At 48.3% G+C, this 25510-nt stretch overlaps 1 protein-coding gene across 3 annotated transcripts in view; it reads left to right on the top strand.

Annotated features, from left to right (window-relative positions):
- The window catches only part of KIAA0100 (KIAA0100 ortholog), a 294167-nt gene that overhangs the window by 180384 nt on the left and 88273 nt on the right, over positions 1-25510 (top strand). For 2 of the 3 annotated variants that reach the window (XM_029611003.1, XM_029611004.1), the window contains exons 25-27: positions 18512-18669; positions 18999-19205; positions 20275-20374. In XM_029611003.1, coding sequence (XP_029466863.1) covers positions 18512-18669; positions 18999-19205; positions 20275-20374 — 465 coding nt within the window. Of the gene's footprint in view, positions 1-18511; positions 18670-18998; positions 19272-20274; positions 20375-25510 lie in introns of those variants that run through there. The other variant, XM_029611005.1, reaches the window with a different exon arrangement.

Here is a 25510-nt window from a genome sequence, read left to right as displayed (position 1 = left end):
AACCTTGTGCTTCGCTCCCTGTCGGGACCACCGTTCGAGCCGCTGCGCAGTGCAACGATAAAGGATCTCACTCTCAAGACTGTATTTCTTGTGGCCATCTGTTCCGCTCGACGCATCTCGGAGCTGCAGGCTCTGTCGTGTAGAGAGCCCTATCTCCGTTTTCTCCGACTCTGGAGTTTCGCTTCGCCACCGTTCCCTCCTTCCTTCCGAAGGTTGGTTTCTGCATTCCATGTGAACCAGACGGTGGAGTTGCCGTCCTTCTCTTCCTCAGAGCCGAAGTCTCTCCGTCTCTTGAATGTCAAGTGCACTCTGCGCCTCTATCTGGAGGCTACAAATGAGTTCCGGACCTCTGACCATCTCTTCGTACTCTGGGCCGGTCCTAAGAAGGGGTCTCAGGCCTCGAAGACTACCATTGCCAGATGGCTGAAGGCCGGCATTGCTGCTTCCTACATTGGGGCGGGTCGGACTCCCCCACCCGGAATCGTAGCGCATTCTACACGTTCTCAGGCGGCTTCCTGGGCGGAGGTTCGCTCGGTATCCTCGCAGGAAATTTGTAGGGCAGCCACCTGGAAATCGTTACACACGTTCTCGAGGCACTATCGTCTGCACCTCGCCTCTTCGGTCTCTGGACACTTTGGCGAGCAGGTTCTCCGAGCAGGCCTTGCAGGACCCCACCCGATTTAGGGAAGCTTGGGTACATCCCACTGTCTGGACTGATCCAGGTACGTACAGGGAAAAGAAAATTATTACTTACCTGCTAATTTTCGTTCCTGTAGTACCATGGATCAGTCCAGACGCCCACCGCGTTTGGGTTCTTGATCCTGCTCAGCTCTGCGCTACTTCTTGCTCGCAGTGTTCTGTGTCTTCACAGTCGTTTCTTTTCGCTGTTTTTCACAGCTCCCTACAAGTTGGTAGGATGTTTGCAGTTACTTGTTGCGGTTACAATTGTTTTCATTATCTGTTTCCACAAACTTGATCCTTCGGGGGTTTCTACTCGGGCTTTGATATACTTGATACTGAACTCCTGCAGAGGGGGTAGTAGTATATATGGATACGCCCCCTCAAAGCTTGTGCTGACTCCATCTGCTGGATTGGGGACATAACCCACTGTCTGGACTGATCCATGGTACTACAGGAACGAAAATTAGCAGGTAAGTAATAATTTTCTTATTCCTTGGGGGAAAACAAGGTGCATAAGCTACCGGCAGACCGTCCGAAACAATCTCGATCTTTTGCGCCCTCACGTCCTCGCTTCCGGGGGCAGCAAAGATACACACCCCGTGGACGAGGTGGCTCCTCCAGAGGTTATTCTTCCCGGTCTCAATCCTGGTCTCAGCCCTTTCGAGGATGCCGACCCTTTTGCGAGGGATAGTCTCAACGCCCCACCATAAAGCCCTCCACACAATGAAGTTCGGTTGACCCATTCCTCAGTTCCCTTTCTGGTAGGTCGTCTCTCCCTGTTCTTCGAGGAATGGGTCAAAATTACGTCGGACCAGTGGGTCCTCGACATTGTCCAAGACTGTTACGCCTTAGAATTTGTTCGAGATCTACCGGACCTCTTTGTATTCTCCCTTTGCGGTCGTCTCAAGCGGGAGGCGATGGAGCAAACCCTCACCAGGCTTCTGAGTCTGGGCGCAGTGGTCCCGGTCCCGAAGGAGGAGCTCGGCACAGGCCAGTATTCTATTTACTTCGTGGCTCCCAAGAAGGATGGTGCCTTTCAGCCAATCTTAGATCTCAAGAGGGTTAACCGGGCCCTCAAGATCCCTCATTTTCACATGGAAACCTTGAGAGCGGTCATCGCGGCAATTCACCCCGGAGAGTTCCTCGCCTCTCGATTTGACAGAGGCCTACTTCCATATTCCGATTCACCGCGATTACCAGAGGTATCTTCACTTCCACATCCTCAACCGGGATTTTCAGTTTCGGGCACTGCCCTTCAGCCTCGCTACTGCACTACGCACCTTCACCAAGGTCATGGTGGTGGTGGCGGCGGCCCTCCGCCGCGAAGGAGTCCTTGTCCACCCCTATCTGGACGACTGGCTCGTGAGAGCCAAGTCGGAAAGTTTCTGCAGACAGGCGGTGGATCGGGTCCTAACTCTCCTCGCGTCGCTCAGCTTGATAGTGAATTTTCCCAAAAGCAATCTTCAGCCTTCCCAAGTGTTAGAGTTCCTGGGGGCCCACTTCGATACTCGGATCGGCAAGGTGTTCCTTCCTCGTGCGCAGGCTCTCAAGTTGATCGACCAGGTTCGGAATCTGCTCTTGCTGTCTCTTCCGACGGCCTGGGACTACCTACAGGTCTCGAGCTCGATGGCTTCCACCATAGACCTCGTCCCCTGGGCATTTGCTTATATGCGACCGTTACAGAAAGCTTTGCTATCCCGTTGGCAGCTGGTGTCGGAAGTTTCATGTGGTTCTCCCGCTTTCAGCTTCTACTGCCACTACCTTGCAGTGGTGGCTTTCGCTCCCTCATCTCCTCCGGGGAATGCCTCTTCAATCGCCACAGTGGACGATAGTAACCATGGACGCCAGTCCCTCGGGCTGGGGCGCAGTCTGCCAGTCCCAGTCCACTCAGGGGGTCTGGTCTCCGGTTCAATCTCGTTGGCACATCAATCGGTTGGAGGCACGGGCAGTGCAGCTGGCGCTGCAGGAGTTTCTTCCTCTGATAGGCGGCAAAGCGGTGCGGGTTCTTTCCAACAACTCCACCACCGTGGCTTATATCAACCGTCAGGGAGGCACTCGCAGTCGCCTGGTAGCTCTAGAAGCCAGCCATCTCTTCGAATGGGCGGAGCGACATCTGGAATGCCTGGTGGCCTCTCACATAGCGGGCAAGGAGAATGTGCAGGCTGATTTCCTCGGTTGTCAGTCTCTTGATCGGGGGGAGTGGGAACTCTCTGAAGAAGCCATGGATCTGATCGTCGACAGGTGGGGTCCCCCTCACCTGGACCTTATGGTGACCTTGCGCAATGCCAAGGCCAACCGCTTCTTCAGCTGATGGAGGAGCATGGCTCGGAGGGAGTGGATGCTCTGGCTCTTCCATGGCCCACGGACGTCCTCCTATACGTGTTCCCTCCGTGGCCTCTAGTGGGAAAAGTTCTCTGAAGACTAGAACTCCACCGAGGGCCAGTGGTTCTGGTAGCACCCGAATGGCCTCGCAGACCAAGGTTCGCGGATCTTGTCAATCTGGCGACAGATGGACCTCTTCAGCTAGGCCATCTTCCTCGTCTGCTCCGGCAGGGACCCGTATTTTTCGACCAGGCCAATCGCTTTTGTCTAGCGGCCTGGCTTTTGAACGGAGACGACTGAGGCGTAAAGGGTATAAGGAGGAGGTTATTTCCACTTTGCTGCGAGCTCGGAAGCAGTCGACTTCTCTAGCATATGTGCGAGTTTGGAAGGTCTTTGAGACTGTTTGTGCGGAGTCGGGCGTCTCAGCATGCTCCGCTCCGGTTTCTTTGGTCCTTTCCTTTCTGCAGAAGGGTCTCTCCAAGGGTCTTTCCTTCAGTTCCCTGCGCATGCAAGTTTCCGCTCTCGGCTCACTCCTTGGACGGGTCGAGGGTCATCCCTTAGCGGGCCACCCAGACATGGTTCAATTCTTGAAGGGAGCCAAGCACCTACAACCACCCGCTCGTTCTATTTGCCCATCGTGGAGTCTTAATCTCGTCCTCCGGGCTCTCTGTGTGGCCCCATTCAAGCCTCTCCGTCAGGCTACGGTAAAGGATCTCACGCTCAAGACAGTTTTTCTAGTCGCTATCTCTTCTGCTTGATGTGTCTCCGAGATTCAAGCATTATCCTGTCGGGAACATTTTTTGCGTTTTTCCAACTCAGGTGTTTCTCTCAAAACGGTTTGCCTTCTTTGTTGCCGAAGATTTTCTCCACTTTCCATGTCAACCAGTCGGTAGAGCTTCCTGCATCTCCCCAGAAGAGATTGCGGGTACTGCTGGGGGCGATCTTCGTAAACTTTGTCAAACGAGTTCTACTCTGGTATCTCCAGGTCACCAATGACTTTCGGGTCTCAGATCATCTTTTTGTCCTCTGGAGTGGTCCCAATCGAGGCAAACCTGCTTCTAAGACTACTATTGCACGGTGGTTGAAAGAGGCGATTTCCTCGGCCTATCTTTGCCAAGTTCGGGTGGTTCCTGAGGGCTTAAAGGCTCATTCGTTGCGTTCTCAAGCTACTTCCTGGGGGGAGAGCCAATCGGTTTCTCCGCAAGTGATTTGCAGGGCCGCCACATGGACATCCCTGCATACTTTTGCTCGACATTACCATCTGGATGTGCAAGCACCGGTTTTCGGTTCCTTTGGGCGGCAAGTCCTTCAAGCAGGACTGTCTCGGTCCCACCCGGTTTAGGGAAGCTTTGGTACATCCCACGGTCTGGACTGATCCGGGTACGTACAGGGAAAGGAAAATTAGTTCTTACCTGTTAATTTTCGTCCTGTAGAACCATGGATCAGTCCAGACGCCCTTCCCAGTTTTCTCCTCTTACTGTCCACTCGAAGCTTGTTATTGCAGATTCTTGGAAGTCGATACTTCATTCTACGGAACACCGGAATCCTTGGTGGAATCCGGGTGGAACCAAGTATTTGCAGGAGCGTTTAGTTGTACCATGTTCTTTACAAGGTTATTGAGTTGCTTAGTTGAGCTTTTTGGTTACTTGCTTGATCCTACTCATGTTTTGTTGTTTTCTGCTTTGACAATGGTTATACTGAAGGGCTGCAGGGTAGGCTCTGTCCTGATATAGGATACACTTTCAGTTTTGGTCTGTCTCCATCTGCTGGACAGGAGGCTCAACCCACGGTCTGGACTGATCCATGGCACTACAGGAATTAAAATTAACAGGTAAGAACTAATTTTCCTATATACCAAGGTGCCACCCACAGTCCATCAGTATTTCTCTGTTTCCAGCAGATGGAGGTGCAAAACCCACAGTCTCTTCTGATTACCTGATTGTAAAAAAAAAAAAAAAAAAAAGACAGGATAGATCATCTTCAAGTTACCAAGGTGGATGCAGCAGTGTCTGACTTAGATAATAACCACCGCTATTACTAGCAACGGTAACATGGAATAGACTTAGATTTTGGGTACTTGCCAGGTTCTTATGGACTGGATTGGCCACTGTTGGAAACAGGATGCTGGGCTTGATGGACCCTTGGTCTGACCCAGTATGGCATGTTCTTATGTTTTTCTTTTGTTCTTAAGAAAACCACCATCTCAGTCACGGGGGTGATGGCCCTCAAGGACCTACAGGACAGAAAATTGGAGCTTCAGCTCAAGAAGATTTTTGAGGTGTCAGTGCTGGGGGTGCGAGCGGCAATGCGCAGCAATTTTGCTCCGTACGCGGGCCTTCACTGGGTGCAGCAGCTCCAGGCCAACGTCGACCTTTCGGAGGTGAGGCTCTCCAGGCAGGTCGTCTGGAGGCGGTAATTGCTTATAGCGCAGATGCACTTAATGATCTGTTGCGAACTTCGGCCAGGTCCATGGTATCTGCGGTCTCTGCACGCAGGCTTCTGTGGTTGCGGAACTGGGCAGCGGATGTCTCGTCTAAGGCTCAGCTCGGCTTGCTACCTTTCAAAGGCAAGTTGCTGTTTGGCAAAGATTTGGAGGACATGATTCAATCTTTGGGGGAGATTAAGGTTCATAAACTACCAGAAGACCAGTCCAGGTCGAGGGGCTCCTTTCCAGCTCGGTCTCGCTTCCGGGGTAGTAGGAGGCCTCGATCGACTGGTTCATCTTTTCGCCAAAGTTCAAGTAGACAACAGTCGTGGTCTCAGTCCTTTCAAGGCAGATGTTTCAGCAGACCCAGTAACCCCCAGTCGGCCTCTGGAGCTAAGTCCTCGCAATGAGATACTGCCGGTCCATTCCTCTGTACCAGTAGTGGGGACAGACTATCGCTCTTTTTTGAGGAATGGGCCAAGTTGACGTCAGACCAGTGGGTCCTCACTGTGATAAGTCAAGGTTACGCTTTAGATTTTGTATGGCGTCCTCGGGACAAGTTTCTAATCTCTCCGTGCGCGTACCAGGAGAAACGAGAGGCGGTACAAGGTATGCTACAACGCCTGCTACAGTTGGGAGCCATAATGCCAGTTCCGCCCACCGAACGACGGAGGGGCCGCTATTCCATTTACTTCATGGTCCCCAAAAAGAAAGGTACTTTCCAACCTATTTTAGATCTAAAAAGGGTCAACAGATGTCGTTGGGTGCCTTGTTTCCGTCTGTCATCAGTTCGGTGAGAAAGGGATATTTTCTGGCTTCTCTGGACCTCACGGAGGCATATCTATATATAGGCATCAGGTCTGACCACCAGAAGTTCCTCAGGTTCTGCATATTGGGACATCACTACCAGTTCCGAGCTCTACCCTTCGGTCTTGCCACCGCTCCCAGAAATTTCGCCAAGGTAATGGTCGTGGTAGCAGCGCATCTCCGGAGGGAAGGATTGTTGGTACATCTCTATCTAGATGACTGGCTGATTCAGGCAAAATCCGAGGTTCTTTGTCGTTCAGCCATCCACAGGGTGCTGCAACTCTTGAGATCACTCATCTGGGTGGTCAACCTTGCCAAGATTCGTCTGACTCCTTCTCAGTCCTTGGAATTTCTGGGAGCCCTGTTTGACACGAAGCAGGGGAGAGTTTTTCTCACTACAGAGCACGTGGTCAAACTGCAGGGACAGGTGCGGGACTTGCTATCCAAGCCTATTCCCAGAGTGCGGGATTACTTGAAAGTCCTGGGATCCATGACGTCCATCCTGGAGTTGGTGCCCTGGGCCTTTGCCCATATGCGTCCATTACAATCAATATTGGTGTCCTGGTGGAATCCAGTTTCTGAACAATTTCACCTGCCCCTTCCTCTTACGGATTCCGCAAGATACAGTCTCGACTGGTGGCTCGTCTTGGACCATTTGGAGCACAGATTTCCCTTGGTGATGCCCGAATGGACAGTGATCACCACAGATGCCAGTCTCTCCGGTTGGTGAGCAGTTTGTCTGGGGAAGTCAGTACAGGGACAGTGGTCCCGAGAGGAATCTCATTGGTCAATCAATCGTTTGGAGACCAGGGCAGTGGGGCTAGCCTTACAAGCTTTCCTTTCACTCCTTCAGCGGAAGTCGGTCAGAGTTTTGTCTGACATGCAACCACTGTAGCCTATATCAATCGCCAAGGAGGAACCAAGAGCCGGCCGGTGGCAGCAGAAGCGCAGCAGTTGATACACTGGGCGGAGCAGCATCTCGTCAGCACTGCGGCATCCCACATAGCCGGGGTAGACAACGTTCAGGCAGACTTCCTCATTCATCACTGTCTCGATCCCGGGGAATGGGAGTTGTCCGACGAGGCCTTCCAGCTCATATGCAATACGTGGGGCACGCCCTGCATGGATCTGATGGCAACCTTCAAGAATGCCAAGGCCCCGCGCTTCTTCAGTCGCCATAGAGAAACAGGAGCTGAAGGCGTTGATGCTCTGGTTCTTCCCTGGCCAGCGAACATCTTACTGTACGTGTTTCCTCCCTGGCTTCTGATCGGCAAAGTGATCTGGTGAATAGAGCTCCATCCGGCGGAGGTGATTCTAGTAGCTCTGGAGTGGCCGAGACGTCCCTGGTTTGCAGATCTGCTCAATCTAACCGCCGCGGCTCTTCTGCATCAAGGCCCCTTCTGTTTGGAACAGGCAGATCGCTTCTGTCTATCGGCATGGCTTTTGAGAGGCAGCGGCTAAAGAGCAAAGGATATTCTGACGCGGTGGTAGCTACATTATTGCGCTCTCGCAAACCATCTACTTCCCTGGCTTATGTCAGTGTTGAAAGTCTTTGAAGCCTGGTGCTTAGGCCGCGAGGTAAATCCCACTTGAGCATCGGTGTCAGACATTCTGTGTTTTCTCCAAGCTGGACCCTCAAAAGGTTTGTCAAGTAGTTCGCTCAGAGTACCGGTGGCAGCACTCAGTTGTCTACGAGGTAAGATTCAGGGAGTAGCGTTTGCGTTGCACCTGGATGTGGCTCGTTTCCTTCAAGGAGCAAAGCACTTATGCCTTCTGCTCCGCCATCCGTGTCCTTCTTGGAGTCTGAATTTGGTTCTCTCAGCTTTGTGTTCTCTGCCTTTTGAGCCTCTAAAGAGAGCGACATTGAAGGATCTCACGCTGAAAGTAGTGTTTCTGGTAGCTATTACGTCCGCCCGTTGGGTGTCTGAATTGCAGGCGTTGTCGTGCAGGGAGCCTTTCTTACGAATTTCGGATTCAGGGGTCTCCTTACAGACGGTTCCTTTCTTCTGAAAGTGGTTTCTTCCTTTCACTTGAATCAGTCGGTAGAACTTCCGTCTTTTTCAGATTTTGACCAGTCTGATCCAGTTGCTAAGGACTTACGGAAATTGGATGTACATAGGTCTCTGCTGCGATATCTGGAGGTTACAAATTCCTTCCGTGTGTCAGACCATCACTTTGTATTGTGGAGTGGTCCAAAAAGAGGTAATATAGCATCAAAGACTACGATAGCTCGTTGGCTGAAAGAAGCTATAAGTTTTGTGTATTTACTGTGTGGGAAGTTGGTACCTGTTGGACTTCGTGCCCATTCTACACGGTCACAAGCTGCTTCATGGGTGGAATGCCAACAGGTTTCGCCCCAGGAAATTTGCAGGGCAGCCACATGGACGTCATTACACACTTTTGCAAGGCATTACAGACTGGATATTCAGGCCCTGGATTCCTGGGGATTTGGAGAAGGAGTGCTCCGAACGGGTCTCTCCGGCTCCCACCCTAAGTAAGTTAGCTCTAGTAACATCCCAAGTGTCTGGACTGATCTGGGTATGTACAGGGAAAGGAAAATTGGTTCTTACCTGATATTTTTCGTTCCTGTAGTTCTTGTAGTACCACGGATCAGTCCAAAGCCCCGCCCGTTGTATGCACGAAAGTAACGGAGAGTTCTTGCTCAACCCAAACAATTCTCTATAGTGGTAAACCCTTGCGGCCGAAGTGCTTGGGCTGTTAAAGACTTAACATAGTGCTGCAATTGATAGTATGTAAGGCAATGTGGCCGTCTCAGACCATGTATAGAAACCAATTCCGAAAACGGCAGCAAAGCACCAGTAGCGTCTAGGACCTACCCCAATTGTTCCACCCCCCTATCCCGCCAAATCTTGAAAGCCTGAGGATTGTGTTCCCAGAACAAAATCTCAGTTGCCTCGAATCGGTAGCAAGTAGGTGCAGACCTGCAGCAAGGACATGGCTTTCATAACTCTGGCCCAAGTATACCAAATAGGAGACACCAGATACCGAAGCTCCTGGGGAGGAAATTAATTAGCTTTGGTACATTGCAGCACACAGCGAAGATCCAGTGGATCCACTAACGTTTTTTCAGCAGGCTAATTCACAAAATAAAACTCCCCCAGTAACCATTCTTGGATGATCCGCATATTACAAGCCAGGTTATAGACACCCAAATCTGGGACACCCAGACCTCCACCACCCCATTTATTTTGTAGGCGAACAAGGGGAATATGAGCTTTTTTGTGTCGCCAGAGAAAACGCCGCAGCACCATCTCTATTAGGGTTAAATCCTGACGTTTAAGGAGCAAAGGGAGATTTTGAAATAAGTAGAGCCACTTTCGGAGTATGATCATTTTAAACAAATTATTTCGCCTATTAAGGGTTAAGGGTAAATGCGCCCAGGCCCTCAGTTTATCCTGCGTCTGTTGAAGCAATGGAGTGACATTATAATAATACAATTTGGAAAGGTCAGTAGGAAGAAACAGCCCCAAATATTTGTTTGCCCTCTGCCCAAGTTAACGGGAACACGCCCTCCCAATTAACCTTCAATACATCAGGGAACCCCAAAGCCTCAGATTTTTCAGGATTTAATTTCAAACCGGAGAAGGAACCAAATTCAGCAAATAAGCGCAACAAGGCAGTCAAAGACCGGGGAGGGTCCGTTAAAAATACTAATATATCATCCATATAAGCGGCATATTTGAACGTCTCTTGTTGAAAACCCTTGTGAAGCTGAATAGCACAGAGCAAAGGTTCCAACTGAAGTAGAAATAAGAGGGGAGACAGGGGGCATCCCTCCCTCGTCCCCCGCTGCATCAAAAAGGGTGCGGACAGATTCCCATTAACCAAAATATCGCCTCCGGATTACTATATAAGAGGCTCACAGCATCTAGAAACAACCCAGTTATCCCCGCCTGTCTCAAACTAGAGAAAAGATTATGCCATTCCACCCTATCAAAAGCTTTTTCGGCATAAAAGCTGACTGTCAGACAAGGTTCCCACATGTGTTCACAAAGGGCAAGGGCAGTAAGTATTTTCCGGATATTAGTAAGACCATAACGCTTTGGTACAAACCCCACCTGACCTGGTCTCACTAGTAAAGGGAGTAAGTTAGCTAGGTGGTCAGCTAATATCTTGGCCAATAACTTCTGATCTACTGGACACATCTCACAATGCGAAGGTCCCCGGATTCTTCAGTCGCAGAAGAGATCAGCGCTCCCAAGGGATCGACGCCCTTCTCCAGACCTGTCCAGAGGAGGACTTACTGTATGCCTTCCCTCCGTGGCTTCTGCTGGGCAAGGTCATTCGCAAGATCGCATGCCACAGAGGATTAGTCCTGGTGGCCCCGGATTGGCCAAGACACCCGTGGTATGCAGACATTCTGAGGTTTCTGGTGGAGAGCCCCCTATGCCTCCCCCTGCACAGGGATCTTCTCCAACAAGGTCTGATCTTTCACGAGGACCCAACTCAGTTTTGTCTTACTGTCTGGCCCTTGAGAGGGCCCGCCTGATGAAGCGTGGATTTTCAGCTGTAATCGTCACCTTGCTCCGCGCACGGAAGTTCTCGATGTCCCTGATGTACTTGCAGATCTGGAGAATATTTGAGGCCTGGTGTGAGGAACATGGGGTGCCACTTTGGACAACCAAGATCCCCATGATTCTGAAATTCTTACAAGATGGCCTGACCAAAGGACTGTCCCTCAATTCCTTGAAGGTCCAGGTGGCAGCGCTCTCCTGTTTCAGAGGCAAGGTGAACAGAACCCACCTGTCGACACATCCGACTTGGCCCGTTTCCTAAAAGGAATTAAACACCTCTGACCACCCTTAAAGTGGCTGGTCCCCCTATGGAACCTCAATCTAATATTGGACTTCTTAGCAGGGCCTTACTTTCGGCCGCTGCGCACTCTGTCTCTGTGTCTGTTAATGCTGAAGATTGTATTCTTGGTGGAAAAATGCTCGACTCGTCACATCTCTGAACCACAGGCGCTGTCATGTCGGGAGCTGTTCCTCTGATTGACTCCAGGAGCATTGCAGCTTCGCACCGTCCCTTCCTTCTTACATAGAAACATAGAAATGTCGGCAAAAGAATACCAAATGGCCCATCCAGCCTGCCCAGCAAGCTTTCACACTTTTTTTTTTCTCCTCTCTCATACTTATGTTACTCTTGGCATTTAGTAACCTTTTGGTTCTATTTCCCATCCACCCCCGCCATTAATGTAACCTTTTGGTTCTATTTCCCTTCCAACCCCACCATTAATGTAGAGAGCAGTGCAGGAACTGCTTCTAAGTGAAGTATCTAGCTTAATTGGTTAGGGGTAGTAACCGCCGCAATAAGCAAGCTACTCCCACGCTTATTTGTTTACCCAGCCTGTGCAATTTAGTCCTTGTTGGTTGTTATCTGAATATAAATCCACCTTTCTTCATTCCCCCCTGCCGTTGAAGCAGAGAGCTACTCTGGATATGTATTGAAAGTGAAGTATCAGGCTTAATTGATTTGGGGTAGTAACTACCGTAACAAGCAAGCTTACACCCATGCTTATTTGTTTACCCAGACTGTGTAATTCAGTCCTTATTGGTTGTTTGAATATAAAATAATATTTTCTTCATTCACCCCTGCTGTTGAAGCAGAGAGCTACACTGGATATGCATTGAAAATGAAGTATCAGGCTTGTTTGGTTTGGGGTAGTAATCGCTGTAACAAGCAAGCTACTCCCTGCTTTTTTGTGAATGCAAATCCTTTTATCCACATTTCCTCTTGCTGTTGAAGCATAGAGCACTATCGTAGTCGCATTAATCGTGTGTATGTCCATTGAATAAGGGTATTATCTCCAGGTATTAGCTGCCTTTCCCACAAGCCACCCTCTCTTCATTCACATCCTGTAGACTTTATGGATCCACAGTGTTTATCCCACGCCTCTTTGAAGTCCTTCACAGTTTTGGTCTTCACCACTTCCTCCGAAAGGGCGTTTCAGGCATCCACCACCCTCTCCGTGAAGAAATACTTCCAGACATTGGTTCTGAGTCTTCTTCCTTGGAGCTTCAAATCGTGATCCCTAGTTCTGCTGATTTTTTTTCCAACGGAAAAAGTTTGTCGTTGTCTTTGGATCATTAAAACCTTTCAAATATCTGAAAGTCTCTATATCATTTCACCTCTGTTCCTTCTTTCCTCCAGGGTGAACATATTTAGATTATTCAATCTCTCCTCATAAGTCATTTGATTAAGGCCATCCACCTTTTTGTTTGCCCTTCTGTGGACCACCTCCATCCTGTCTCTGTCCCTTTGGAGATACGGTCTCCAGAACTGAGCACAGTACTCCAGGTGACGCCTCACCAAGGACCTGTACAAGGGGATAATCACTTCCCTTTTCTTACTCTATATTACTCTCTCTATGCAGCCCAGCATTCTTCTGGCTTTAGCTATAGCCTTGTCACATTGTTTCACCGACTTCAGATCGTTTGACACTATCACCCCAAGGTCTCTCTCCTGCTCTGTGCACATCAGCCCTTCACCCCCCATCGAATACAGTTCTTTCGGATTTCTGCACCCCATATGCATGGCTCTGCACTTCTTGGCATTGAATCTCAGCTGCCATATCTTTGACCACTCTTCCAGCTTCCTTAAATCCCGTCTCATTCTCTCCCATCTCATTCTCTCCACTCCACTCCTTCCGGCGTGTCCACTCTGTTGCAGATCTTAGTGTCATCCGCAAAAAGGCAAACCTTACCTTCTATCTCATCCGCTATGTCGCTCACATAGATATTGAACAGGATCGGTCCCAACACCGATCCTTGCGGCACTACTTCAGAGTAAGTTCCGTTTACCATCAAACATTGCCTTCTGTCTGTCAACCAATTTGCAATCCAGGTCACCACCTCGGCACTCACTCCTAAGCTTCTCATTTTACTCACCAGCCTCCTGTGCGGGACCGTATCAAAAGCTTTGCTGAAATCCAAGTAGATGACATCGAGCGCTCTTCCTCTATCCAATTCTCTAGTCACCCAGTCAAAAAAGTCAATCAGATTTTTCTGACAGGATTTTCCCCTGGTGAATCCATGCTGCCTCTGGTCCAGCAATTCTCCTGACTGTAGATAGTTCACTATTCTTTCTTTCAGCAGCAACTCCATTACTTTTCCCACCACCGAGGTGAGGCTAACTTGTCTGTAGTTACCAGCCTCCTCTCTGCTCCCACTCTTGTGAAGTGGGACCACTACCGCTCTTCTCCAATCTCTCGGCACCACTCCCGTTTCCAGGGATCTATTGAACAGGTCACTCAGCGGAGCTGCCAGCACATCTCTGAGCTTTTTCAGTATCCTGGGATTAACCCCTTCAGGCCCCATGGCTTTTTCCACTTTGTTTCCCCAGCTCTTCCCATACATTCTCTACTGTAAATGGAGTTACATCTACTCCACTCCCCTCCGGTTTCTTGTTAATTAGCGACAGTGCTTCTCCAGGGTCCTCTTTAGTGAACACCGAACTGAAGTATTCGTTTAATATTTCTGCCATTTCTTCGTCTGTCTCCACACATTGATCTTTTCCACCTTTCAATTTCACTATACTACTTTGGACTTTTCTCCTTTCTCTGATGTATCTGAAAAATGTTTTGTCACCTCGCTTTTACCTCTTTGGCAATCCTTTCTTCTGCTTGACTTTTTGCCTTCCTGATTACTTTGTTTCCCTCAGTTCCACTAGATATTCTTTTTTGTGCTCCTCCCTTTGGGATCCTTTATATTTCTTGAACACTGAAGGTAGTCTCGGAGTTTCAGTTGATCCAATCCATTTCCTTACCATCCCTAGAGAGACGCAAGGTCTTGGAAGACCACTGCCTCCTACACCACTTAAACATCAGTAGGCTGTTAGTATGGTATCTAGAACATACAGAATCGGTATGCAAGATGGACTGCTTATTTGTTCTTCACGGTGAAAGGAAACAAGCAGCTTTGTGAGCTACCATAGCTTGCTGGATCAAGGAAGTGATCACGGGAGCTTATGTATAGGCAGGGAAGCCTTTACCCCTTCAGGTTAAAGCTCATTCCACTAGGGCCCATGCAGTATCCTAGGCAGAAGTTAAGCTACTGTCTCCTGTCGACATCTGCCGAGCAGTAACGGCATCTTCCTTGCACACCTTCTCCAGATTCTGTCGCCTGGATGTCCAAGCCGAGAAGAGGCAGCCTTTGCGAGACAGTGCTAACTGGAACACGGGCAGCCTCCCGCCCGGTTCGGGACAAGCTTTTGTACATCTCATTGGTCCTGAGTCCATCTGGCTACACGCTAGGAAATGGAGAAATTACTTAGCTGTTAATTTCGTTTTCTTTTGTGAAGACAGATGGACTCAGCATCCCGCCCACGGCTGCCCAAGAACGGTGCCAAGGAATCGTCTGTGAAATGAATATCGATTTCAAGAGGTTACGGGTAATCAGTCACTTAGTCCCTAGATCAGGGCATCTATAATCTTCTTGGGATTCAGCGTTTGTGTGATTGAGTATAGTTACGGTTATCAGTTTTTAATCAAGTTTTTTCCAATAGTATGTCCACAATGGCTTTTGAAGATTATACTGAAGGGCTGAGGTCACTGCAGGGGTGTATCTAAGGTGACGTCAGCTTTGAAACCTGACTCCATCTCCATCTGCTAGCAGAGGAGCATCTAACCCTATTGGTCCCGAGTCCATCTGTCTATACTAACGAAAACAAAATTATCAGCTAAGTAATTTCTCCAATACTTAACTGGATGAGTGGCTTGTCTGAGGGAAATCAATGGAGGTATGCCGGCAGTATGTGTGCATGGTGATGGATATGTTGTGGTCCTTGAGCTGGGTTGCAAATTTGGCAAAGTGTCACCCGATCCCTATCCAGATGCAGTAATACTTGGGTGTGAAGTTTGATACTCAGTTCGGCAGAGTGTTTCTCACCTTGGAGAGGATTCGGAAGATATAGTCCCAGGTGGTGTGGATTTTGCAGATGCCAGTGCTCAGGGCTTGGGATTATTGTCCTGGATTCAATGGCATGTATGCTGAATTTGGTCATGGGCTTTTGCCCACATGTGCCCTCTACAGGGGGCGTTGCTGTCGTGCTGGAATCTGTTGTCTGAGGAGTTTCATCAGCCTTAACCGCTGCAGGGTACTTCGAGGTCCAGTCTCTTGTTGTGGCCTTGTCTCCCCAATTTGGAGGGGTGGGCCTGGAGGTTCTGGACTGGTTATAGGGATCATGGATGCCAACTTCAGGGTTGAAAGGCGATCTGTCAAGAACAGATGGCACAAGGACTGTGCTCGCCAAAGGAAGCATTCTTTTCTATCAATTGCTTGGAAACAAGAGCAGTGTGCAGGGCATTGATGGAATTCCTTCCACAAGTCTGAGGTCAAATGGGCAGTGTGTTTTCGGACAATGCGACAATAGTGGCTTATATCAATCGGCAAGGGGGAACGAAGAGTTGCATGATTGCCCAAGGAGCCCAGGACCTTTTTGCCTGGCCAGAGCAACATTGCAGGGGATTGTCGCTTCATATGTTGCGGGTTGGACGATGTGCTGCAAGTGGACTATCTCAGCAGGCAAGAGTTGTACCCAGGAGAATGGGAGCTGTTGAAGGAGGCCTTCGGCCTTATCCTGTCTTGTTGGGGCAGTCCCCGTGATGGTGTCAAGGAGCAATGCAAAGGTAGCAAGTTTCTTCAGCCGCAGTCGACAGGTCTCAGCTGAGGGCATTGGCGCTTGGCTCCATCCATGGCCGACAAGGATCCTGCTGTATGTGATCTCTCCATGACCGTTAATAAGTCGAGTGTTTAGGCGGATCGAGAAGCCTCTGGGCCAGGTGGTACTGGTGGTGCTGGACAGGCTGCGTCATCCATGGTTCACTGATCTGATTCAGCGTGCAGTTGAAGGGTCCTTGAGATTGGCTCATTTGCAGGGATTAAGGCAAGGACTGTTTTCTTGGATCAGGCAGATCACTTTTTTCACGACTTGACTTTTGAGAGCAGGTGCTTGCGACAAAAAGGATATTCTGAGCCTGTGATTTTCAAGGGCTTAGTTTACAATTCCTTGCAGGTTCAGGTTGCAGCCTTGGAGTGTCTCAGAGGTATACTCCAGGGAAAAGGTCATTGGCCTTACATCCAGATGTTGTAAGGTTTTGAAGGAAATCGAGCATCTGCAGCTGCCGCTGCATAGATTGGGTCCAGTGTGGAGTTTAAACTTGGTCTTGCAGGTGCTTTGTGGGCCTCCATTTTGAGCCATTGAAGAAGGCGCAAAGGACCTCACACTGAAGGTGGTATTTCTGTGGCGATTTGTTTGTTCTGAAGGATCTCGGAGCTACAGGCTTTGTCTTGTAGGGAACCATTTCTGAAGGTTTCAGACGAGGTGGTGTCTTTGTGCACGGTACCCTCTTTCCTATCTAAGGTGATATCTTTGACTGTGGAGCTCTTTCCTTCCCAGATTGGTCTGCTGAGTCGCCGGAGGCAAAGATTATATACAGTTTTCGGCGGTTGGATCATTTGTCTGTATTGTTTGGAGGTGCCAGAAATGGATGCAAGGCCTCCAAGGGCACAATAGTGCATTGGCTGAAGGAAGCTGCTATTTTGGCCTACCTTTGTGACGGGAGAAGAATTCCAGATGAGTTGCAAGCGCACCCTACTAGAGTGCAGGCAGCATTGTGGGCCATGTGTCAGTCAGTGTCACCGCAGGAGGTTTGTAGAGTAGTGATTTGGTCTTCTCATCACACTTTATCTTGCCATTACCATTTAGATGTTCATTCTCCAGGAGAGCTGACCTTTGGCAAAAGTGTGTTGAGAGGGGGACTTCCATGGGCCCACCCAGTGTATGGGTGCTTTGGTAATCCCACTTGTCTGGACTGATCTGGGTTATGAGCAGAAAAGGGAAATTGGTTCTTACCTGCTAATTTTTGTTCCTGAAGTACCACAGATCTGTCCAGAGACCCAGTCCCTTGATGGCACATTTGTGTGCTGGCATGCTTACTGGGAAGAGCTGTCAGAATGTATCTATACAGAACCTAAAGAGGTTTGCCAGGTTGTGGTTAGCCCCTTGGGTTGATTTGTGGTTTTTCTGTTTGGGGGGCTTCAACCTTTGGATTTGGTGTTTGCCCTCTTTTAGGGGTTTGTCCAGTTGTTGAGGAGTTCTTACTCTATAATTGGCTTAATTATATATAATTGTCAATACTGAGGGACTGCAGGTAGTACTATTGGTTATATATCAGTGCCTAAAGGTTTTAGTTCTCTGTCTCCAACTGCTGATAGGGATGCAAAATGCACTTGTCTGTACTGATCTGTGGTACTTCAGGAATGAAAATTAGCAGGTAAGTACCAATTTTCCTATACTAATTAGGAGGAACTAAATAAATCGGTGATTTATTGAAAAAAAAAAAGTCTTTGGGAAAAAAAATATCTGTACATCCAATACACATGCACAAGATACATGGTCCATTCCATGTATCTTGTGCGTGTATATGCTGGTAGAGGGAGAAAATGGACGCTCGTAGATTGTGTCCATTTTCCCAACCTCTCCTGGGCATCCGCTGCTAAGGAGGCACTAGGGATGCACATTTGTCCCTAGCGCCTCCTTTTTAGCAAGACTGCTTATTTAAATATTCTATTGCACTCCCAGAAGAGGCGGCAGGGCGCAGATTAGGAAAGTAGGCGCTCAACACTGAATGCCCGTTTTCCACGTGCATTTTTTGGATCGGCCTGTTTATTGCAAATTATACCTATGATGGGGCTTATGAGCACCACAACATCCCAAAGAACCCCTAAATAGCTGGAAAATAAACATCTAATTTACAATTTATAAATGCCTGAAATCGGAAGCTCCATGTATACCTCAGAGGGAATGATCAAGGGAATATGACAGATTTTCAGGTACCTCAAAGGTATAAATAATGCTCAATAATTAAACCTTTTTCCAGAGGAAAGAGTGCTGTAGAATGTGAGATTAAGGCATGGGACTTCAAGGAGGTAAACACAAGAGCAACAACAGAAAATATTTCCTCACAGGGAAGGGTAGTGAATGCATGGCATGGCATGGCCTTCCTGGGGAGGTGGTGGCTGGGATGATTGTGTATATACTCTACATCTTGAGTAAAAAGCACTGTTCTAGATGAACATGGTACAACCTGCTCGAAAGTGGCTTAGAAGTTGTATTGACAGTCGTTCTCCTTTAGAGGCGGATGCTGATTGGCCCCTAAGAGCCTCTGCTCTTAGGAGGTCCTGACTATTCTATAGCCCAGGGTGAGTGAGCAGATGGCAAGGATGTTATGATTAAGAGGCTCTTTCTTAATTCCAGGGGCCTACATGTTACAGAAGCTTATCGAGGAAACAGATAGGTTTGTAGTTTTCACAGAAGATGAATCTGGAGTCGGTGAGCAGCTGTGTGGCATTGCGGCCTGTCAAACTAATGACATCTTTAATCGCAACTGGCTCATTGAGCTTGTGAACTGCCAGGTACTGGATGCATGGAGATGGTGAATCCTAGCCCACTTCACACATACAAAGCAAAAGATTGAGAGAGAAGCACCATGTGAACTGTGAGCTCCTCCACAGCCAACAGTCCTGCATCGTTCACTACAGCTCTTCCTGCTGGAAGAAGCTGGGATTGCAAGAGCTGTGAGCTCCCCTCAGCTAGTGCTCCTGTGCTATTCCCTACAGCACTTCCTGCTAGGAGAGGCTGGGACTGCAGGAACTGTTAGCTCCCAAATCAACATCCATTTTTGTCTGTTGTTTTGGTGTTCCCTGATTGTTGTTTGCAGCTCTCTTCTTGTTCCTGGTTACAGATGGTGCTGCGTGGTGCAGAGACTGAGGGATGTGTGATTGTTTCTGCAGCCAAAGCTCAGCTGTTGCAGTGTCAGCATCACCCTTCCTGGTATGGTGATGCTCTGAAGCAGAAGACATCGTGGACGTGTCTGCTGGACAGTATGCAGTACTTTGCTACCACAGAAAGTAGCCCTGCTGAGCGAGAGGACGGACAGCTGTGGCTGTTGGTCAGTCCGTCCGCATGCTCCAAAGCTGCTGCTGTCTCACCTATCTGAGCGCCAACTCCTTACCAGGTTCTGGGAGAAGTCTTACAGCTGTCCCTAGATGGGGTTATTAGTCTGCAGTCCTTGGGGTTGGTGTTTTAGCCAGGAGGAGGTGGGGATGGTATGTACTGTTAGGAACTAGAAGTGGTGGAAGGAGCCGTTATTAGATTTGTTTTATAGGTGTGCACTTTAATTTTTTTTTGTTTAGTTATGTTTGTCATTTTTCATTTCACTTATGCTTTATTTTGTTTTATTTCACTTGTTTGAAACAAAACTAAATGCAGGAGTCAGGGTCCTCCCACCAACTACCAAAAAAAAGCTTAGTGCCAGCACCCCAGATTTAAAAACTGAAGCGTCCCCTATTTACACTGTAGCCATCTTACCCCATTCATGAAATCCATAAGATCAAATGGGCAGGAGCGATTTATTTGATTTATATTCTGCCTTTCAGCCACTTCCTAGGTGTTCCTACCTCACTGGGCTGGTATTTAAAAATGACATTGGCTAGCCTTTAGGAATTGCAGCTACTCATTTAGATATGTGGATCCCACGGATGGAGTAAGATTGGGGAATGCTTTTTTCAGTGGGGCCAGAGTTTGTGTAAGCTTGTTTGAAAATGAAACAAAAGCAACAAAATTTCATTTGCTTTCATTTTGTTTCATTTTCAAAACGAAATGAAACAAGGACATTTCATAACAAATCAGTTAATTGTCCACATATATCTCTAATAGAAAATTTCTCTGCTGCTTTAACTCAGATAGATGTATTTTGCAAGAATTAGCCAACATTGTAAATGTGTAGTATTGTATGATTTTGATTGTATTGTTATTTTAATTATGTATGTTTTATTGTAAACCGCCTAGACGATCAGGTCCCTGCCCAATTCGCGGTATATAAAAACTTTAAAATAAAATAAACTTTTAAATAAATAAAAATAAATACATTTCAAATGGAAGCATATTCTTAATGCATTTCATGGGAAGTTGGACATTGTAGGAGTGATCTGAGATGTTTGTTCCGTCTTCATATGCAGGTGAAGAATATCGAGGAGCATCGACAGAGGAGTCTGGATTCTGTACAGGAGCTTATGGAGAGTGGACAGGCAGTGGGAGGCATGGTCAGCACTACCACAGGTCAGCACTGAGCCAGACCTTGCTGATAGAGGTCTATAACCTTCATTTGACATATCTCTGTAGTGAAAGAGCTAAAGAGGGGTCTGTTCTCTTTCCTTAGAGAGCAGAGCTTTCCAAAGTGTGTGTCGCGACACTTTAGTGTGTCGCCTGCACTGTGCCGGTGTGTCGCGCAAGCCCGGTGCACATGATGGGGTGGAGCAAGTGGTATACCGAGGAGAGGTCAGGGGGAGCCAATGCGGCCGCTGGTGGACCTCATCCCACTGGCGGCTGAGTAGTGAAATATCGCTGTGCTGTGCCGGAGACACACAGCAGGAAGATCGGTAGGGCCGTGGTGGAGCTCACGTCACCATGGCCCGAATAAAAAGGTCACGTCTAAACGTGCAGGTGCTCCTCCTCCTTCCTGCCCGCGCGGCCTTGGAAGAAAAATGTTGCCGGAGCCGCGTGGGCGGGAAGGAGGAGGAGCATCAGCCATGTGCAGAAGAGGAGCAGTGTTGTTGCAGTGGGCTGAGAAGAGGAGGAGGCCCGGTAGCAGGGCCGCCACCGCGGATCGGCCTGAGAAGATCAGGGCCGCCACCGCGGATCGTTCCGAGAAGATCAGGGCCGCCGCAGAGCCCATCCTGCAGCGACCTGTGAAGAGGAGGCCCGGAATTAAGAGAGAGGCTGAGGGCCCATAGAGTGTGTGGATGAGATGAGATGAGATGAGAGATTGTGTGTCTGTGTGTGAGAGTGAGGACCTGAATGTTTGCAGAGACAGCATGTGAGAGCCTGTGTGTGTGAGAGAGAGACAGTATGTGACAGTGAGAGCCTGTATGTATGAATGATTGTATGAGAGAGAGCATGTGACAGAGCCTGTGCTTGAGCAAGACAGCATCTGGGAGTGAGAGAGAGCCTGGGTGTGTGAGACTCAGACAGCATGTGCAAGAGAGAGACTGTGTATGAATGATTGTATGAGAGAGAGCATGTGAGAGCCTGTGTGTGTATGTGTGTGTGAGAGAGAAAGCATGTGAGAGTGAGTCTGTGTGTGTGTTTGAGGGAAGAAGATAGATGGAGAGAAAAGAAATAGGAAAAAAGAGGAATTGGCAAAAAAATAAGAAAGGGAAGGTGGAACAAAAAAGCTTGTGACCAACCGATTAGAAAACTAAGATCAGACAGCAAAGGTAAAAAAAAAATAAATTACTTTTTACTGATTGGCACATGTAATCTTTGGTAATGTGCAAGAGTAGCACTTTCTCTATGCGGATCTCACGATATACAAGATCAACATGGAGGAAGTGGAAACCCACGGGGCCTGCACAGAGGAGGCAGCAGAATGGGCTTCAGTGCCAGTAGCAGCAATCAGCGCCTCCCCGATAGCCATGCGGCATCATTGACAGTGGCAGCAGAGGAATGAGAGAGGCTCCGAGGTTGCTGGCAAAAGAAAGAGAGGAGCATGTGTATGAATAGGAGTCTGCCTGGGGGTGTATGTGTGTGAGTGCATGGGTGCCTGCCTGAGGGTGTGTCTGTGTATGAGAATGAATGGGTGTCTTCCTGGGGTTTGTATGTGTGAGAATAGGTGCCTGCCTGTGTGTGGTGTATGTGTGTTTGAGAATGAATTGGTGCCTGCCTGGGGGTCTGTGTGTGTGAGAATGAATGTGTGCATGCATGGGGGATGGTGAGGGAGTGGTGTGAAAATGAATGGGAGCCTGCCTGGGGGGTCAGTGTGAGAATGACTGGGAGCTTGCCTGGGTGTGTGTGTTTGTGTGAGAATGATTGGGAGCTTGCCTGCGTGTGTGAGTTTGTGTGTATGTGAGGGAGCCAGAGAGAGTGAGAGCATGAGTGTGTATGAGAAAATCCAGGGGAGTAAGAGTTTGTGTGGGGGTGTATGTGGAGGGGGAGAGAGTGTCTTAGAGCCTGAGAGTGTGTCAGTGTCTGTGAGAGCGAGAGGTTATGGTGGGTATAAGAGCATGAATGTGTATGTATGTGACAGTGTATGTGTGAGAGAGAATGGACATGTGAGTATGTGTGTGAGAGAGAGGATAACCTAATCCTTGACAATATCAGGGTGACGGGAAATCAAGAGCTCCCACGTATGGACAGCAGGGGCTTTTTAAAATCCTTATTAGTTTTAATTATTGGGTGTTTGATATATGTGCTGTTTTGAAATATTTTATTAGTGTTTGTAAAAAATGTATATGATTTTAATTAATAGAAATTCTATTTGTCAGTAGTTTTAAAATATTCTTTTATTAGTATGGTTTTACTATTATAACTGATGCTTTATGTTTCTTGATTTTATTTGTTTTATGAGGAACGGTGGTTCTGTTTTTCCATTGTTAATACACAGTCGGGCTTCTTAGGGTTTCCATTTCAGTTTTTGTCTAATTTGTGCTCCTTTATTTTGTATTCTGTATTTGGTGAGGGTCTGTCTCTACTCTGTGTGTGTGACCATGATGAGAGATTCTGCTAGCATAGGGATCTATAGCAATCTGATTTGTTTTGTTTCCTCAGTAGGTGGTGTATTGGTATTCTAGGACCCAGTGTAATATTTACCCTTGCTTTTTCACAGGTAGGGTTATTGTTGTTTGAGTCCTTGGTGTTATTACTGTTATGTTACAATGGGATTGCAGTATAGATTTTGAGTGTCTTTTTTGCGGGGTTTTGTGTTACTTCACAATGTGCCTGGCAGTGGAATGTATTTGTGCTGCTCTTACTGTGAGGTGACACCAGAATTTGAAAATCTCTTTTAGTATGATGAGCTGGAAGGGAAACATCCAAGCTCCATTGTTTGGGGGAATTTCAGTGGATGCACAGAGTTACAGAACTGGAAGTGCAGGATTTATATTGACATTCTGTCCCTTCCTATAAATTTCAGACTTCACTCTTATAGCCACATAGAATTAGTTGAATGAGGCTATCAAATAATTTTATACTGTGAAACTGGCCAGCTTTTTAAAATTACGCAGAATACCCTTTGGACTTTTTTTATTAACACCAAATATTCAAAAGCTGTGTTCATCCCATCAAGCTCATATATCTCATTAAAGAGGTAAATTGAATAACACAATAACTTTGATTTATTATTGCTACTCATAAATTATAACAATAACATTAATCTTGGAATATTATATATATTTAATATAAATGAAAGGTTTTCACAAAATAGGTTGTGTCGTGAAACATTTTATTATGTATATATTTAAGGAAACATACATAAATTGTCGAAATACATTTCGTTCGTTTAACCTTTAACCTCTGGTTTGCTAGTAGACTGAATTACTGTGTCACAAAATTATGTTTGTCTAAAAAGTGTGTCACCAACATGAAAAGTTTTTGGAAAGCTCTGCCTTAGAGCCTCTGTAACACTGTATGTAGCTTAACACTGTGTATGTTGTTCCTGAACATACCCAAATCAGTCCAGACCAGTGGGTTTTGCATTCCTACCAGCAGATGGAGTCAGAGAACAAAAACTTTGGACACTGCTACATAACCGAGAGTGCCACCTGCAGTCCCTCAGTATTTCTCTGACCTCAGCAGATGGTAGAGATGCAAACCTGCAGTCTGTTAGTTAAAAAAAAAAAAAAAGATGATTGTTAGGGAAAGATTTTTTCCTAGGATAGGTAATTAGTAGGGTTGCTTCCTGAAGTGTTAGGCACCTTCGTGGGCCATCCCTCAGTGGAAGCCGGGAGTCTGGGGAGTTGGTTACCCTTGCCTGTGTCTCGCCTGCATCGATGCCAGTGACTCGATAGCCAGGGGCCCCTGGTTTCCTCGAGCACTGAAGAGGCTCCTCTTGCTCCTTTCCCCAGGCTCTTAGCAGTGTCAGTATAAAGTTAAAAAAAAAAAAAGAAAGCAAAAAAGAAGCTTTTCCAGGTAGGCAGAGTTAATTTGGGGAACGGGCCAGGCCGTTTCGTCGGCAGGCCAGTTGGAGTACTGAGCTTAACCCACGGGTCCTCACGATGGCCCGGGGCTCCGGGTAGGTTGGCGGGGGGGGGGGGCAGGCCTTCATGCGCGGCCTTATTTTATTCGCGCCGGCAGTTCTCCTAACAGCATTTTCGCGCCTGCAGGGAGTTTTCTATTTTTGGCTCCTGCAGTCGCGCTAAGGTTTCTGGCCTGATTTTTTTTCTTTTTTCTGATGACCGCATGGCTGTTCGATCTCTGTGATGGCACCTCGGCCCAAGTTGGGAACCTGCCGCACATGTGGAGCGTCTGGGCAGGCCATAAACGCCAGTTCCCTGTGTGCTGCCTGTTCTTCAGGGCAGGAGGGACCTGCAACCAGACAGGGGCTCCGGTCCTCCACGCTGCGGTCCTCCTCGGCAGGGGAGAGGGAGGACCGGATGCCGAGGGAGGATGCCGAGGGAGGATGAGGCCCCCTCCTGTTCTTTCCCCAGTGGACCAGATTCTCGTTTTTGGGGATGATTCTGGGCTACCAGACCCTCCTGTGGGAGGGGGAGGTGTTGATTTGGGGGAGTTTTGCCCTGAGTTTGTGCTGTTGCTGCACCAGGCGTTCCTAGCTGGAAGCAGGAGATCCTGAAGAGGGCAGCGCAGCCGGACCCTTTGGTGGAACCCCCACCAAAGTGGATACCTATGGGTTCTCCGGACCGCCATCAACCTACAGGGGCTTGTCAAGGGGCTCAGGGTGAGGATAGGTTGCTGGCCCCACCCAGGAATCCCTCGGACCCCGGGGCTGATCACCCCAGATATGGGTGATGGGAGTCAAGACAGCCCGGACCAAGATGACCTCCCTCCCTCAGAGGGCGATGATCCCAGCGTCGTACGCTTGAAGAGCTGGACCTCTCATTTCCCAGATCTTAGAGGTACTGGGGATCAAAATTTCACAAGAGGAATCATACAGCGAAGGTGTCAACCCTATCCTGGCTGGGATTCGGGGACTGACGACTTCCTTCCCACTGTCTAAGAAGGTCTGCAAGCTGGTGACCGGGAGTGGGACTCACCAAATACGGGTTTAAAAGTGGGAAGAGCCATGGCAAAACTTTACCCGCTGTCGCAGGATGTTTTGGATCTTCTCAAGATACCGAAGGTGGACACGGCGGTGTCTGCCGTGACTAAGACCACCACCATTCCTGTGGCTGGGGCGGCTGCACTGAAGGATATTCAGGACCGCAAACTGGAAATTCACCTGAAGCGAGTCTTCAAGCTATC

Source organism: Rhinatrema bivittatum, chromosome 8, assembly GCF_901001135.1.
Source record: "Rhinatrema bivittatum chromosome 8, aRhiBiv1.1, whole genome shotgun sequence".
Taxonomy (NCBI): domain Eukaryota; kingdom Metazoa; phylum Chordata; class Amphibia; order Gymnophiona; family Rhinatrematidae; genus Rhinatrema; species Rhinatrema bivittatum.
The sequence above is the reverse complement of the archived record's forward strand: the minus strand, read 5'-3'. Positions and strand labels throughout refer to the sequence as shown.